Consider the following 18,715-nt stretch of genomic DNA (forward strand, 5'->3'; position numbering starts at 1 on the left):
TTCTAGTCTCTGTCACTTCTAGACGGAGTTGTGAATGTTAGCATGTGCTACACATGAATGATACTGTGAGGGATGACAAATTCCACACCTGGACGGAATAGCGAATGATAGCGGGCATCAGACCTCGACACAATTGCAAGGACAGCAATGCCAACTAAATAATGCACTAACAACTTCAGCCCTCCGCATACACCTCTCAAACTCTAACAAACACAAAAACAACCACAAGCCTAAATACAGCAATCCGCACAAACTTCACTATATTGCAACAACAAAACAAACCACACATAGACTTGCACAACAGCACACGATGACTACAGACCGTAAAACACCACAAGCCCAGCCAACAGACCCACTGAGCTGAGACTGCCAACAGCACATCGCTGCTCTCTTGCACTTTTCCAGCTTATTCCCACTAACCCCCAACTTTTCTCCCTTTTCAGAGCCGCCAGTTGAACCACTCCGGTTGTACGGTACAAATATCCTTTAACATTAACATTCCATGGAATTCTCTGCATAATCCAAGTCCAAGAAAAGGTTTCAAATAGCCCCCACAAAAAGGCAGAGTGCGCGTGCGTAGTGACGCAATCAAGGCGCGACTTCATAGAAACAGGAAGGAACGCGGCTTGTATCCTGGATTCGCGCATGTGCATTGGTTGCTCAGGAACCACTGTGCGGGCCAAGCCTCGGTTTCGCACCAGGCTTCATTTGTCTGCCGGTTTCCAAGTTCTCCCAGAAGACTCAGAAACGAAGGTTTCTCTTTTCTGACGGTCGAAATGGCAGACCTGCAGGTGGTGAAGTTCACTTGCGAGGTCCTCAGAAATGCTGCCAGCACGATCATGGACCCGGAATCTACGGACACGGAGCGGACGGAGGCCCAGCAGGTGCGTCACAGGGCAGCGGCGCGCATGCGTCCGGGTTTCGGCGCTTTGCTATCGCTAAGCGTCGCTGTTCAAATGCAAAACGCGTGTGTGCACAACAGTGTTCGCACGCGAGAAACTGCTAAATTAAATGGGCGAATCTCGCCGTAAAGTGATCTTCAAATCTTAGAGGCGTACGTCAATATACTACGAGGGGATTGCGCCCTAAAATGTACACGCACGTGCCTCCACTGCAGTGACTGCTGCTCCTTGGACAATTTCTAGCGGTGAACCTGTAGTGTCGTATAATCTGAATTTCCAACTCTGTTTTGGGTAAATGAGGTGGAACATCATGCCCCCGTTAATCCTTGTTGCTTCTATTGCTACTTTTCCTCGTACGTTCACTTTATCCAGGGGATGATTCTAAGCTTTTTACTGGTGGTGTACAGATAATTGCATAATCTCCGGGTTTATCCCGGAGACTTCGGCTTTTTACGCTCTTCTCCGGGATTTACCCATTGCCCCGTTTGCACACTCGGCGGGAACTCCACAAACAAGTAAACTGGCGATTAAGCCACAGGTACACATGTGCAGGCATTTTGTAAAGTAAGACACAGCAAGCGGTTCATTTGTGTACCCCTGCAACCCGCAGTTAGAATGTAAAAGTCAGCCCCTCACCCCATAATAAAGCATCATTCAAGTCAACATCTTGCATGTTTTTAAAGCTTGTGTTTTAACCCTGAATCTATTCCTTTCACGCTCAATTTAATCCCGAGTGTTCATTTTTGCGTTTAAAAAAAAAAGTGGGCGGCGTGGGTGGGCACGGTCTCGTAGGGGGGTGGGGAGCAGGGCATCCAATGGCGTCATCCTCCAGGTTTGTCTTTAGGAAATGTAGACTGGTTTTTGCGCCTCCCCTTCCGGAGCCTGTACAAGAGCAATACTCTTCCCGTAATTCACCCTTTAGTTTCCAATCCCAAATTACGCTCAAACCTAATCTAAGGAGGGAGGACGATGGACACGAGACAAGGCAACAAACTGTGGTAGTACACTCTTTAGGGTCCATAGCCGGAGGCTGGTAGGAATAGGTATGGTTTGATATGTAAGCCATGTACACAAGTGATTCTAGGCACGACAAGGAAGAGGAGCTAAAGGGAGGACAAAATGATGATCTTTCTAGGCCTTGTGTCGTTCAGATCGTGCAAGTGCACGGGGAAGGGAGAGAAGTGGCAGGGGTTTGACGGGGGAAGAGTGCCAAAGGCAAAACTCGAGTAAGTGCTGCCAGGTAACCGTACAGTCCCCTGCCTCCCTGCACTTGACTGTAGGGTTGCAGGTACAGTCTCTTAAGTGCGCAGTAGGCCCAGCGGCAGTGCATTGGGCTTGTTGGGGAAAGTTTGAATGCAGTACCCTCTGGGAACACTACAAAAAACTATGATTACATGTATAGGCAACCCAACCTTTGGTATAAGTTTGTACTACACAGTTTTGGTAGTGTGTTGAGCAGCCGAGCTTATCTCAAGAGGGGAAATGTCAGCTGTAGTGGATTTACACAAAGATTCACAGTTACAGGTATTCAAATAAACTCTTACACTCCAGGTTTCTTGCATAAACAATTATTAATTTATTTACCATTCAGGTGTAAAGCCTTCTTTAGAAGGGAGCAGTATACTAGTAACACACATACACTTCAATACTGTACACTCTTGAGTTTCTACACCCACAGGTGACTTCAGTAACAAGGGTGCTGGGGACATTAATATCTTACTGTTGGCATTCAGAACACTCTTAAAAAGTTGGTAAAAGGCAAAGGTTATTAGAACACAAGAAATTACAAATATTCATAAGCAGGGCAAATACTTTCAGATAGCACTTGGAAGAGTCATTCAATTCAAATAGGCTAAACCAAAGTCAATGGGCAAAAGTCTTTGTATAGGATGCAGCACTTCAGGTAAGTAAATGGAAAAGACTTTGCACAAGCTCTTGGGAGTCTTTACTCTCAGTGGCTGTTTTGTGTTTCAGCTCCTTGCGGTACTGCAAATGGCAATACGCGCGGTTCCTGGCTGTCAAGGTGGACTGTCCTTACTTCTGGGTTCCTGCTCTCTGCTGAGGGGGCTCAGGCTTGGTCAGTCCTGCTTTAGGCCAGCTTAAAAGTAACACACACAATCTGGTGTCCCTCTCCTTGGCTATACGGTTCCTGCAGTAACTGAGGAAATTCAAAAAGCTCTGAGATGGGTGTCCAGGTGGCTTACTTTGGCGTTGATTGGTCCCACCAACTCAAAGGGAGAAGTCGTCCTTGCAGGGGCTTCTCTGTCGATGCAAATTTAGCAAGTAGTCACTGCAGCAGGGCTTCACCGGGCAAACCAACGGTCCAGCAGTTGCAGCAGGCATCTTCTTCAAGCTCTTCGGTTCCTTCGTCCAGTGGTCGACTCTGGCTTCCAAGCCAAAAGACTTGCCTTTTATTCAGTTCTCTCCCATTCATTCCAGCCTACCTGTCACTCACCCAGCAGGGTGGCTGTCCTTGCCGGACAGTCAGCCAGCCATCACCACAGTGCATTTGGGTCTCCTAGGAGACTAAGCACAGGGAGTTTCGGGCACCTCCCTCACTTCCTGCCTAGCCCAGACACTCGGTCACCAGAGGCGGGTTTCTCTCAGGAACTCCGCCAAAGGCGAAATGAACAGATACCAAACCTGGTTTGCCGCGCAGAGAAACTATATAGAAGGACCTTTCTACAAAGACTTGGCGAAAAAAGAAGACGGGGCACCATTTTAGCAAAGATGGCTGTATGCCATTTTGAAAAAGATGGCTCCCGCGGTAACTTTACCGGAGCCGTGAATGGTCGCAGTAAATGCAAACCAAGGTACCAAGATAGTTCAAAAGAAAACCACTGCCACCACCAGTCAATTGACGAAAGGGTAACATAAAAATGTTACATGAGCATTTAGACACAGGGGCTACTAAGTAACTCCTCCAGCACTCTATTGTAAAATAGGGTGTGCTGGGTCTAGCAAGTACAATGCTAAGTAAAGTCAATTTCACTTTACTGCCCTGGGAAACGGTAGTTGATCCCAGAGCAGTTATTTCAACCTTGGACAATCTGTGGAAGACTTCCAAAAAAAGGGTCTCACTCTCCAGGTAAAAAAATAGTCCTCCAAAATCCAGCAAAGTTGCTGTGGGCCTCTAATGTAGAGGGAATTAACACATTTTTGAGAATTCTCCCTAACGCGTGTCCCCTCCAGACTAAGGGACAGGAGGATTTGATCCACCCCTGGATGAATCTCCTTACTCTAGTCGGTCATACTTTCTGGAGCGACCATCAGCATTTTGGTGATTACACCCTGACCTGTGTTCAATGGTAAAATATAACTCCTGTAGGCTGATTGACCATTTTAACAATTCAGGATTCTCCCCCTTCATCTGCATTAACCATCTCAAGCTTTGGTGGTCTGTCTGAATCGCAAAAGTAGATCCATACAAGTATGGTCTAAACTTTTTCAAAGACCACACAATGGCAAAACATTCACGTTCTATGGTTACCCACTTTGTTTCAGGTTCCTTCAGCTTCCTACTGATGAAGCAGATGGGGTGTTCCCTGCCTTTCTCATTCAGCTGACTCCAAACTGCTTCTATACCTATATTTGAAGCATCTGTCTGTACAATAAAGGATTGGCTGTAGTCAGTGCACTCTTATTAGCGCACTCCTCATTCCACCTGGCCTTCCTGGGGGATTTGGTTGAGATCATCACATTTAACGGAGAAGCTATGGTCTGATAGTTCTCAATGAAGTTCCTATTGTAACCAGTGAGGCCTAGAAAGGCTCTCACTTGGGTTTGAGTAGTAGGGGTGGCCCAGTCTTGTACAGCCCATACTTTGCTAGGCAATGGCGATTTGCCCTCCTCCCCATGCCCACATGACTCCGCTACTCAAGTAACTTAATTGGCTCCCGATTGAGAAGTGCATTATTTTAAAATCCCTGTGCCTAGTACACTGGGCTTTTTACAATCAAGGCGCCGAATACCTACAGGAAAAATTCTCCCGTTATGTGCCATCCTGATCTTTGCGCTCCCAGTCGGCTCTACTGATCGCGTTTCCGCGAGTTAGGCTGTCCCGGATTGGCAGTGGTGCCTTCTCTATAATGGCTACCTTATCCTGGAACAGACTTCCCCCCTCGATCGTCGCACCAGCGAAAACCATCTGGTCTTCCGCCGTAACCTGAAGACCCATTTGATCTAGTACTTGCTGCTGTACCTTACCGTCTACCTTGGCGCCAAGATACCTCTGGGTGAATGTTGCGCTTTAGAAATTAATATAACATAACATCACATTAGATGGGTGTGGCTGACTGGCCTATGGCTTCGCAAAGTATGGGGGCAAGAAACAAAGATCACGTCAAAGGTCACCACTGAAAGGTAGCCCAACTTGGAGGTGTAGCCCTTAAATATATTGGGGTACCCCTAAGCACGGTCACACCAGATTAAAGTTCATCCCTCTAGGGAATTAAGGCCAAGAGTCTTGTCTTGCAAGTATAACAATTTAATCGGTACAAAAATGAGGATGGGGGGGGGGGGAAGGACTCTACCCCACCCTCCCGACCAACATTCTGTCTTCCGTGACTGGCTCCTTCAGACTGATCCCAAGCAGGCGCCTTGTGTACTGTTTGACCTGGTCACTGGATACTGGCATAGTTTATCCAAAACTGTCCTTCTTGCCTTTCAAGGGTTGCTGCAGTCTTCCTTTCTTAATCAGCAATTCTTGGCAGCCGTGCTACTTAACGTATTATACCTTAGATAGACACACACTGCAGCCCAGCAGATCTTTACAAACCTTGAGGCCTTGCCCCCAGGAAAAACTAAACATTTTTATAACTAATTTTCAATCATACTCCACTCATCTTACTTATATTTTTATGTGGTCCTACAATCTTTTAAACCTGATTTCATAATTCTGTATGTCATGCACTCTGTACACTCCCCCATTTAGAATACATCGGCTTTTGACAGACAACCGACAGCTGCCGAGCCTCTTTGTGTTCTCTGCCAGAGCTAGCCTCAGTGACGCAACACTGCATGCTCTGTAATCCTTTTTAGCGCATGCCACATTCCTTTTGGCCCAGATCCTACAATTGTATTCAACTAATGGTCATTTGCACCTTATATTTAAATACTGACTATCTTCATTAGTGGCTGGCCACATCTGTGTGTAATAATTTTTGCATGAAAATAGCTTTCTCAGTGCTATAGTACTGATTCTTTTTTTTTAAATTGAACTTTCCCACTTGAAACATTTTTGTAAATCGGGCCCAACGTCTCCTAATTAATTCTTGTAGCATTGCAGTTGCACACGTCGCCTTACACTGAAGTGCAGTTAGGATACTTGGTGCCCTTATCCTTTGGTATAATGGCTTTTTTGGTTACATTTATGTGTCTAAGGCAGGTTGTTGGCAGCTGTGAAATGTTTACACTTTTTGTGTTATTTTACTCGCGCACTTTTGCATTTACTGCTAATGGCTACTAAAGATGGCTAACACCCTAAGATAGCTGTGCCACAAGCATTTTTTTGCTTGTTCTTTGGGTGTGTGTGTGTGTTGGAACTAGTCACTTTTGGGCACAAGGCCCCAAACCATCTTAGGGTTGAACTTTATAAGATTAGGGGAAGCTGTTTAGTGTTGATTCTGGAGAGTTCTGCCTATTTTTATGGATCGGACTGCTCGCATATACGCATTAGGAAGTAATAGTGAATAATTAAATCTATACACCATTCATAATTTTCATAACACTATTTTTCGATTCATAAAGTCCATGCAATAATAGTCTACATGAAACTACATAAAACTTACCCTATATTAAAATACAATATACATTTCATGATTTAGTCTTATGCCTAAAAAGAACAGTTATTACAAATAAGGTAAGGTGCAAATATACAGTTCTTACTTTGGTTTTTCACTCAAACAGGAAAAAGAAGGAACAAAAAGAGCAAGCATGGTGACCGTTGGAATTGGGTTATTGTCAAGATGTGTTCAGTGTCCAGTCAGAATTAATAAAATTGGTGGTAGCTAAAACTGATGAGGTGGTGTGACCAGATGGACAAATTGACCAAATACTCTCATCGTCACCAATTGCCATCAGATCTGCAAACCTTTTCATGATTCCACCTACATGCCTGAAGAGCTGGACAATAGACAAATGGATGTTTCAAAGACTCGCATTCTGAGGAAATCTCGCAGAAACCACACCCTACCTCGTCATTTTTCAGGAACCCATATCTTGCAAGAATTTGTCTAGTTTTGCACAGATTTAAGCGAAATCTCAGAAAACTGTGCCTAACGGACTTGGCTAGAGATACTGAAAGAAAAGGAGCAAGAGTTCCTAACTTCTTATGGTCACCATGACGATTAAGCGATGGATATTAGTGACACTTTTCACTAGTAAAAATCCAATCAAACTAAAATAATTTCTTAATGTGCATTGGATTATCTCTGAATTTACAGATGGAAGAGCCCAATTCTGCCAAAAGCTGAATACCAAATGAGTAGGTCTCATGTAGCCATACGCTTGACTGGGCCTTCAACATTTTATTAAAGTTTTCAAATATGTAGGCCGTGAATGGGAACAACAGTTTTCTTATGTGAGATTTTTCCAAATTCCACGGGCCTGCAATGAAACCATACCAAGGTCATACCTGATTGCATCATTGGGTACAGAATTAGGAAGCCGTAGAGCTCTCCGCTAAATCAGGACCTCTAGAGTGGGCAGATAATCCAGTAATGCCAATGGGTAGATATCGGAGCCATATAGTGGCATTGGTATAATTTTGCATTCGTCGAATCTTAAGGTTGGTTTAAGAGGATCTCCCATATTTTTTTGTCAACCTTCACCAATTGAATAGCTAGATTATACACCCGCTTCTGCAGTCACTCAAACATCTACGGCCCTGTTTTGAAGAGGGATAAAACCCCAAATAGATAAGCAAGTCGGCCTTCAAAATTGCTTCTTCGTTAATTTTCCACTGATTTTTACGGCCTTTAGTACATTGTAAGATTTTTGATTTTAATTGGGTTAACTTTCAAAGCATGCCTACTCAAATATGTTGTAAATGCATTCAACATTGTTTGCAGACCAACCGTAGTGCACTCCAATAGTAGTCATCTGCATATGACCACCAGAAAGGTTTAAATTGCTGAATCTTTGGTGAAATGACGGTGGCTGGTTCTAGATGTTCACCAATGTCGGATATAGATTAAACAGGCATGCAGCTAGTACACACCCCTGCCAAACATCACAAACGGTCAACGTTTGTCGTGACAAGGCTCCCTGGTGATTCAATCGGACTTGAAATTTGGAGTTGGAGTAAATGCCAATTATTAAACTTAATAAACCCCCCACAACTTACAATTTGGACCACAGTAATGAACGATCACCTACATCAAATGTGGATGTTGGGTCAATTGAGGCGATCTATACAGTTTTATACTTTCTCTCCCAGGAAAGCCGTTGTACGAGTTGCCTAGATTATGACAGAAGCCTGTCTCTCAATTTTGGAGTCTACCAGTCCAACTGGCCCAAGATTCTAGAGAACACCTTGCTGTTGGTGTTCAGAATGGCAATAGGCCTATAATTAAGCGGTGATGCACGGTCTCCCCTTTTGTTGATGAGGACTGTTAGTATCACTTGCTGAAGGATACTCTAGTTAACTGTAGGTAATCTTCAAGTTATTTTAATCAGCTTGCAAGTACATCAAGGAGTTAGGGTAGTACAGAGGAGGGAGCCCACTGGCTCCCACCACCCAGGATACATCTTCCAACTGCCTTGGGTGTAATCGCCTTAACACTCAACTTCCAGTCACTCTCCTAGCGTTCCATTCATGATCATCATACCTAGCATTCACACCCCATACATTCAGGAAACTGGGACCAGTCGGGAAAGTCAATCACAACATACCTCCTTCCGTTACACCACAGACGAGCACACTTTGCAACCAGACAGTACTGCGCACATACCATGCACCTGCACCTCTGACCCAAGCACATCCGCTTAAGCGGGGGAAATGACGGACCGACCAGATGTTACTAACACACAGGTAGCAGCATGACGCCCAACATTACAACATACCACAGCCATCATAACGCACTCAAACACCTTCACCCACCACTGCCGGGTCACCAGCTTGCAACAATGGAGCACTACCCGCCCCGCATTGGGCCAACAAACATACCCTCAGAACCATCATGAAGATGCACAACACCTCCCGTCTGCCACTGGCGAACCTCAGGACTGCCACCCCCAAGCACAAATTTCCCCTATATGGGCTGCTACGCGGCCTACTAAACCACTACAAGAAGCATGACTAACGATAATGACAGACCATTCCAACCAGATATGTCATGAGCCAGATGCATACTTGACAGCAACACCCATGAAGACATTCCAACCTGACACACGCTCCTCATACACACCGGCAACTGACCTGCATGGCAAAAATCAACTCGGCCATCAAACTCCCATCAAACCAAAACCCCAGTGTTGGCCAGACACCCTGAGCCTCCAACGCCAAACTCCAACTGAGAAGGCTGCCTACAAGTGGGCCAGCTGAACACTGGCACAAAGATGTTGAAAGTTGCCCAGTCCTCGAATCATTTGAAAATGAATCCAGGATGATTCTGGTAGATCAAAAAAAATAAATAGAATGAAACTATACTAATCCTAGGTGGGACACTGACAAACAACCATGAATGCCTATTGTCGCACCCACACAGATCCTCTCAAACCCCACAAAGATGAGATCAATTACTGAGAAGGCCTCCATCCAATGGTTGACTCTGCCACAGGATGCCACAACTGGATCCATTCTCGACCAGCAAACCACTGATAGTGGTCTTTTCCCACTGGTCACTAAACCACACATCAGTTCATGCAAACATGCATCTACCACAGCCTCACACCATCCAGCAAGCGATGCAGTCGCTTATCCTACCGGATATTTCAACGCAACCCGGTGAGCTACCAGAACACTTCACTATACAGAAACAGGATGTGGGCAGGGCCCTAACCCCACCATATGTGTATATAACCTCAAACTGAAATGAACTCCATCCACTTCGCATGGCGATCCCACCCCACCATTATACATTACAGTAATAAACATGCTGGAGATTATCTTCAACTAAAATTGCTGCAAAACCTAATTTTTATTTTTTAACTCTAGCATGTACTAATTCAAATGCGCACACCTGTTGTAAAAAATTTGATGCTAAAAGTCCATCTTGCTGGGTGCGCAACCTAGACATACTGCAATGCCTCACAGTTACACTAGCATTTAAGACTTAGCATCCACGCATGCAAATAAGTCTAAAAGTCCTTATGACTGGTAAGCACTGTTCAACAGCAGCAATTACAACACCCTCACCCCCCCACCCCCGAAACACAAAAGATGCAAAATTACTTGACAGCGTTATGATGGTAAATTCCAGAGAATGCAACTTCAAACCTGAAATTCTTCCCAAAAAGTTTTAACATTGCCAATATAAATCAATCATACAGTGTACAACACATCCATTTTCAGATTAAAGCATATCCGCTTACAGCGTATCCAAACACTGTTGCTGCTCTGTGGCATTATAAACCTGAACTTATGCCACAAGTTTCACCTCACGTGAACATGCATTCACATAGTAATAAATCGCAATACAAATTATAATACCACATCATACGGCAACCTAGCCTGCCACTTTAACGGAACAATTCCATTGACACTGCATATTTTACGGTGCTCAAAATGTCACTAGGCGCATCGCTGGAGCAACTTCCACAACAGTGCATATGTCGTGGGCACAACCCAGTACTTCAAAATGCTCATGCAAAGACATTCGTGCTATTGTCACACAAATCGTTACCAATAGGGGTGCCGGCTTTGCCAGCGAATACCATTGCATTTCAATGTTAGGCGGTAGGTTGGTGTACCTCGCCACAGTACACATGAAACTGCCTCCATTTAACGGCATACTCTGTCCCTCATAACCATTATTTCCTGATTTCCACCACTCTGCAATCTCTGCGCGGGATCATTCCAAAAGTGGAAAAAAGTGAACCGGTTCCTGGTCATTCTGGGACACGTTAAAGGGTGCTTTCTTCTAAAACCTGTTACCGTTCCTTCTCTGAACTGACAGCCACCAAGCATCAATGAAGCCACTGCAGAATGCAAGGTCAGCGTGAGCTGAAGGAAACATTCTGATGATCCCCAACACCTTCAGCAGCACCACTGACGTCACCGTTGTCCTCTTGACAGAGAAGCAGAGCGGAGCTCCGTGGTCCAACTGTCGGCTCTGTCCAGCCTCGCAATATGGTGAGACCACAACACCACCAAAAACATCAGACTGAGTTCTGTGGCGCTCGGGGCATCAAGTTGAAATCACAAATGATTTTCTGTATAAACAGATTCAAAATTCTCCTCCCCTCAGGACTTGACGGCATGTTGCTTTCCGGTGCTGCATTTAAGAGCGCAACACTTTCCTTTCCCTTGAGGCCTTTATGGCTACTCGACTAGCCCTAGCGCTGCATGAGGGACTTTCATCTAATTTCAAATGCCCGTGATCACGCTGAGCACTTTGGATGTGCACCTCAACTGAAGCCACAGAACTCTGTAGAAACGGTCTCATCAACTTGCTCAGGGTACCTACTAAAAACAGACTGTTGGCTCCCTTGCATACCTTGGGTAGTGGTACTCATCTGTGGGGGGGGGGCAGTGGGCCCCCTCTCTTTCCCTTCCAACAGTTCCTTCCTCCTGCAAGCCCCCCCCTGTGCAGCGGCCTCATCTCTCCTCAATGGTGCACACACAGGTACCTGGCTTTTACTGGGTTCTCCTGGGTCCTCTGCAAAAGACCAACTCGTCTTCAAGTTAATCCGCTTGCAAGTACATCAAGGAGTTGAGGGGGGGGGTGGATGTGAGGGGGGGGGGGGGGAAGTACAGAGGGAGCCCATTGTCTCCCACCACCAAGGCTACATCTTCCAACTGCCCTGGGTGGACTCAACATTCCAGTCGCTCTCCTAGCACTCCATTCATGATATCATATCTAGTATTCAGGAAAAAGGGACCAAGCAGGTCAGTCAATCGCAACAGGAATCACGTGGGCCAGCGACCAACTAGAAGGAAAAGATCCAGACGCTATTATGTCTGCAAAGAGGGTCGACCAGGCAATCGCCCAGGCTTCAGGCTTCAGGATTTCCTTTGAACAATATATTGGAAAGTTTGTTCAGCCCAGGTGCTCTAGAGATACTGATTTTCTTAATGTTGAGAACAACATTGTGGCCAAACAGAGCAGAGTCCATTATCTCTGAAGTGTTTAGTTCTAATGGAATCAAGTCTAGGCCTATGTGTTATCTACCGTATATATTTTCATCTTGGTGAACAACCCAAACACTTTCGGCAACAGCATTAATTTGGTTACTAACTTGCAAATCGATCTTATTGATTAGTCTTCAAAATGCTTGAGCCGATTTGTTTGAAAGAGTTGCAAACGTGGTTTCTGCATCCTCTTGGGATCGTTTAGCTCGACTCGGCTACATCCAGTTCTTATGAGATTGTGAAAGAGAATTAGTTGTGAGTGAGAAGTCAGGCATGTTCTGCACCTTCCTAATGGCTTTTCTTAGCTCACGCTTGCGGGTTGCTACTACTAGACTATATATTTCTGTGCTTTTGTTGATTAGGAGGCCCACCATATCTTGCATACGACTGAAGAGGATCGATTAGTTCATGTAGAAAGTTGTCAACATTTTGGGTCGTGATCGTATGATGCCTCCATACCTCGGTCTCAGAAGTTATCTTCTCTGGTGCGTTATTAACCTTGGCCACTAATGAAGGTTTCCAAGTCAGGCAATTGATTACCTGCCGTATTAATAGGGAGTACAATTTGGACCTAAATCGAGTCGAATCTCGCTACCAACATGGAATGATTGATTATAGGGGTGGAGGTAATCTTCAACTCACTGCATAAATCGAACAACCATCCGCCGACGACAAAGGTAGTGTATAATGGAGTGATTATTCCATTGGACCACATAGTTTGGAAAGGGATGTCCCATTCATTGTCCCATTGAGTAGTGTAAGACCCAATCCACTGATTTCTATTTTGTTTATATGAGGTGGCAGTGTGGGTATCCTCGAATTCCATGCCAGTAGTTTGATTAAGGTATTCACAGTAGTCATCCACTATAAGAATTCGGCCACCAAAATACTCGTCACTCCAACTCTTAATTTTGTCAACCAAGTAATCCAGCATTTCTCTCAACCCTGAGATTTTGTTGTGCAAATAAATGTTAACATTCACCTTCTCACTATATGCTAGGCGTACATGTGTCAGTAGAACACCAAAATACAAATTGTCAAATGATACCACACTAGACCCCTTCTCTGATTTTTACTAAGGTAAGCGGCCCTTCAGACGGGCGACTTTGGTCAGCTCGTCATGCAGCCTCAAAAAGCGTGACAAAACCATCAAAATATGTAGGTTGCGTTAGCCAGGTTTCTTGAAGGCATACCACCTTTATTGTATTTTTAATTATTGATTTGTAGGGCGCTGCAGGCATCAGGGCGCACAAACAAAAGCACAGTGGACAAACAAAGGCACAGGACCAAAGCGAAGAAAGAACCAGCGCGTCAGGGAAATTGCATTCGTTCAAGGTAGTACTTTTAGATGAATAGAGCAATCTTCAGTTTCTGACAAGATATCATATTCCTTTATCAGCCTAACCTCCAGGGGTATGGCATTCCAGATCTTAGCGGCCCTGATAGAGAATTTGGGAGTTTTTACCAACATCAAAGTGGTTGAGCATACTTTCCTCGGTGGCTCATAAAGCGAGACCAGGTCCTTAATATAGATTGGAGCCTTGCCAAATAGCGCTCTGTGGGTTAGTGCAGCAGCCTTGAATTACAGTCGAGCAGTAACCAATGAAGATCTCTCCGAGATATGCTCTGTTCCAGACTGCGTCAGTCTGAAGGATTTGCAGAACTTGAATTTTTTTTTTTTTAATCATCTCTGACTGAGCAATGCCGTAGTATAATCTAGACTGAATCACAGCAGGAGTAGTAGTTGGGCGCTGATGGGAAGGGGCGCAGGTTTCGCAGCAGCCGAAGATGGTATGGTCCATTTGAGTGATGTGGGCATCTGCACCGAGTAACGGGTCGAGATAGAAGCCCAGGATCTTAATGCTCTTTGAGACCGGGATTGGACAGCCATGAATGGAGAATGATTGACAGTTTTGCTCGAGACAAGCACACAAGGTGTGGGCACAGACACAGATGAGGGAGGAAGCGGAAGGTTAATGGCTGCAAGCATTTCTTCATCAGATGTTAAATTCAGTGGAGGCACACAACACATTACAATTTTGCCACTCTGTAGAACAGACGTGCAAATTGTTCACGTGGCAGACTGAGTATTGCTATGTTAAACAATAAATGTCCCAAACTTACTTCTGTGAAGATCTGGAAGATAACCAAGGCGTCTGAGCGAACAAATCGCACACCGCCACAGCACCAAAACACACTGCGCGCACACCGTGTGCTCCCTGTGTGTTGCAGTTTTTTAAACACCGCCTCCAGGCAGAGAACGGAATGGAAATAGTTAACTTCGAGGCAGCGTATATCCTTCACTCTTCACCAAAACGCACTGCAACCACCTTGGCAATTAATTCATATGCAATTTGTTTCTTAAGGTTGGATGCATATAGATTTATATGGTTTCATTACCGTATGTACCTGTTATTTTGTATCTGCTTGGCTTGTGAACTAAATGTCAATTGAATTTTTATATACTTCCTGTCGAACTTGAATTACTGCTGTTGCTTTATGCGGGTTAATTGTAGCCGTAGACCACTCACGCCCTTCTGAGACTAATCCTTGACCGCTCGTCTCTCTTCCCTTGATTGGGGGTGGCTAACCTCTGTCTTCCCTCTTCACCATAATAGGGTGGTCTCCGAAAATCTGCCTACCAGGGCTGATTTTGGGCATCCATTTTACCTGGCCAAAATAGATTGTAATACCACTCTACCACATTTAGACCCCTCTCTCAATACTGCACAGGGTTCGAATTTGAGGGGAGCTATTTGGCTCCTGCTTATAGCCAAGAAGATACTTGTTGGCTTCACACCAGGAGCTACATTTGACTGCCCGGGGTAGCGGATGGCGAACAAGCATACCTATGTGCATTTAAATCGATAAATAAACATTAGGACACATCTATACAACATTTAAAGCATAACCGATCACAGATACGTCACAAAATGATACGTTTGCATTTTATGTGAAAATTAGATTTGCAGAGGGCTATTATGTACTAGCTCCTCATTCCCCAGTGGTATCTCCTGGTCACAGGTTAATGCTGGATAACGGGAAGCTGCTTTTAGCTCCTGCTCATCCAAGGTTATTTCCGATCCCTAATGCACTATCTCTAAATTGGCATAATCATGGTGGTAGTTGGCCATCTCTGGGACCTTGCAGGCAGGAATAGAGGAAACTGTTCTTCAGTGCATGGTCTCCCAATGTCTTGCCAGTGGGCCTGGTCTCACAGGTGTTACTGAAGGCTATCTTCTCTCCCCTCTATTGTTGACTGCATATACTAGGCAATATGTCTTCCTGCAAGCCAGACTTGATGCTGACCTTTAAAGCCAAGAAAATCAATTCGTACCCCCTTGATAAAGTCTCCCTAGGATGTAAAAAATGGATTAAGCCAAACTTGAAAGAATAATGGTGGATCCAGAAGTGCAACCGACACTGGGCCGGGTGGAGTGCAAGTGGCTATTTATGATTTGTGACCCCTCTTAGTTACCCAAGTGCACTAGCTTGGTGTCTTGACTGCCGCCTTCATCTGCATGCACAAGTTGCCAACGTGGTTATTACGTGGACTTCTTGTAGGTTTGGACCTCCCCTCCCTTCATCGGGTCCACAGAACTAGAGCTGTTGATCCTGCTATTATCAAACATGGATACATTGGGCATTGCTAAGTGATTGCTAGGGCATGTTGGGCACTTCAAGGTGTGATTTTGATTTCAAATCTACACTGACTCCTGGTTTTCTATGCAAAGTTCAAGATGGCCATTGTGAGGGTTGCAGAGAATTGAAACCATTTAGCTGTGGCCCCTTGTTATCGAAGGACAACCGCACACCTTGTGCTACGGGTGCTTAACTAAGCGCTAGCAAGTATGTCTTATGTCCTTCTTGGCTGACCGTTTTTGTGCCTTGAATGCTGACGGGATGCATGGGTCGTGGAATGTGAATGTAGGTTACTTAGTGGCGGAGAGTGACCCAAAAGCAGTGTAATATGTATTGTGGCTGTATGATTGTATTTTGTGCTGAGTAATTTCCTGATTAGTACATGTACGGCCCACCCTGATCTAGCTAAGCTATCGATGCTTTTAGGTTTCCTGCAGTTTACCTAGGTTAACGTGTACACGCAGCCATGGAGTGACATAAATACAATAAAACCAGGTGTTGTTCAGAATAAAGGTCTTGCCACACATGTTATAGTTACAAACTACTTTATTATCTGGATACCACAATTTGTAATGTAACTTTATTAACGGGATGCAGTAAGACTTTTGTTTTTTTTTTCCAAAGAAGTTTCTGCAACGAAAAAGGCCTGAAGTTCTTCAGGGACAGATATTAAGATTAGATAAACTGGAGCTAAAAGCAACTCCTGGGTATCCAGCATTCACCAGTGACCAGGCGCTATCACGGAGGGACAATATCCCCATAATATAACAAAATATTATTTTGTCCATTATCTTTGACCCCCTTATGCTTTAGATATTGTATAGATGTGTCCAAATATTTGTTTATAGATTGGCCCAAACACGCAGTTAAATTCACAAAGGTGTTTGTTCTGTATCCCTTGCCCTGTTGAGCCAAACGTAGCTCCTGGTACCTGTTGGTGTAAAGCTAACCTGGCTCTTCTAGGCTACAAGCAGGAGCTAAATAGCTCCCAGCGCCCCTCAATTTCGAACCCTGCCCTTTCTAGTTCAACCTTCGATGAGTGCCAGCTGTCGGTGCTTGGCGGTGGTTGTGCATGTCTAATGTTTTGCAAGCCTGATGGATTAATATGAGCCAATGTCTTTCATGAGAGGGAAAAGTTGTGGAAACCTCTGATGGTACTCTGCTGTTTCTAAGGGCGACCTTGGTCTCCAGACACCAATGTTGCCAAGGGTCTTTTTTGTTTTTTCAAAGCGTCATTATGATCTATATAATTTGTGATGGCGTTTGCACGTTTCGGGTTGGCTCCAGCCCCATAACAGTTGGTGGCCTGAAATTTTGGCCCAAGTCAGCATACCGGTCTGGGGTGTACTGGTGAAAGTGAAATGTGACCAACCCCACCCATTCGCCCTGCACAGGGCGTGGCCTGGCCCTGTGCTATTGGTCTAGGCGGTATCGTCTGGGTTGCAAGGTGGTAGCTGAGCATACCTCCGGTAATCTATCTATTTGTTTAAAAATATATTATTGCTTTAAATGACTTGTAATTTGTGCAAAAAAGAATAAGATTATTTTCAGCTTAATAAAATACAAAGTGCGTAAAGCCACAATGGAGAATTGAAACGTCTATTCCCCTGCTTTTTTCGGGAGTATTTTATCATAACCGTGACGACTGCTCTCACGAGTGAGGACCTTCCTCCACTTATTAGAGCAGCCCACCAGTCCTCTGCATCAAGCGAGGGGAAAACTGCTGCATCAGCTGGCCAAATAGTTTCGTTCTTTCCCCAGAAGGCCTGGGCAGTACAGCAGAAGATATTTCATGGTTTCGGCACAGGCTTTTCCTTTACAAAATCAACACACATTCGATTTAGATTGGTCTCGTATTGCAGTAATTTCATTTGTTTGTAAAAGTTTCAAATGTGTTCTGAAGAAATGATTGCGGTAGAATCTGTTTGGAAACTTTGCCAAATATCCTGGAGGTACGTTTGATTTTCGTGTTCATTTCCCATATGTGCCATTGCTTGGTAATGAGAGGCACTGGCAAGGGTAGTTGTCCATATTTTAATGGTAGTCTGACTGTAAGTTGGTCTCCCTATACTAAAGTATTCTTTGTTCTCACCCCATGCCGCTCCTGTATCATTTGATTTAAAGGGCCGGGGAGGGGGTCTCATCCAGCACTCCTGCCTTTGGGGAAGGTTTTACAAGGTTGGAATTACAACAGCTGCATGTACCGTTCCTTTTGGGTTAGAGGTGTATTGCTTCCGGGACTGTTGAGAAGGTTCCTTTCCATATTCCAGTCCAGGTTCGTGACACCTTCCTCAGAGTTCGAATTTTCCGCAATGGGACACTCGTAGCAGGCTTGATGGCAGGGAGTTTGGAAAGCATCTTGCACGGTTGTTCCCACTGGTGAAGGGAACAAGGCTTCAATTATATGGTTCTTTTCTGATTCAGCAGTGCAAGTTGCCACTCGCCAGTAGTCTTCTTTAGAGAAGGGTCTATGGGAGGACTGTGTACTCCGCAACAGAGGTACCTCCAGATCAGCAGGGCCTTAGAAGTCTTCGTGTGTCTTCGGGACCATCCAATTAGATGAACAAGGCAATGCAATGGAGCAGATCCTCTAGCTATGGATGAATACGGTCTAATGTCTGCCTGTAATGGGTCGTGCACCGTGTTTTCTGGTCCGATTCACAGTGTCCCTGCACAGGGGCAGAAGCAGGAAATTACCATAAAAGGCTCCCATCTATGTCCAGCATTTGGCTAGTTGTCACGAGGCAAGCACCAATGGGGGCAGCTATAATTCTGTCATTTTTCACTTTGCCACATGTGTGGCAGATAAAGGTCTGATGCAAGCATGCTGTAATGGATTTTAGTGGGATGTTTGGTAGTGCCATCCCTGCTTCACAGC

General features: G+C 44.9%; 1 protein-coding gene across 5 annotated transcripts in view; it reads left to right on the forward strand.

Annotated features, from left to right (window-relative positions):
• Window positions 1–659: 659 nt before the first annotated feature.
• The window catches only part of LOC138468321 (exportin-5-like), a 2,334,215-nt gene continuing 2,316,159 nt past the window's right edge, over window positions 660–18,715 (forward strand). For 4 of the 5 annotated variants that reach the window (XM_069608827.1, XM_069608826.1, XM_069608825.1 and 1 more), the window contains exon 1: window positions 660–884. In XM_069608827.1, coding sequence (XP_069464928.1) covers window positions 777–884 — 108 coding nt within the window. In that variant the 5' untranslated portion in view covers window positions 660–776. The remainder of the gene's footprint in view (window positions 885–18,715) is intronic. The other variant, XM_069608824.1, reaches the window with a different exon arrangement.

The sequence above is a fragment of the Ambystoma mexicanum genome, chromosome 4q (assembly GCF_040938575.1).
Source record: "Ambystoma mexicanum isolate Mex_15411 chromosome 4q, UKY_AmexF1_1, whole genome shotgun sequence".
Taxonomy (NCBI): Eukaryota; Metazoa; Chordata; class Amphibia; order Caudata; family Ambystomatidae; genus Ambystoma; species Ambystoma mexicanum.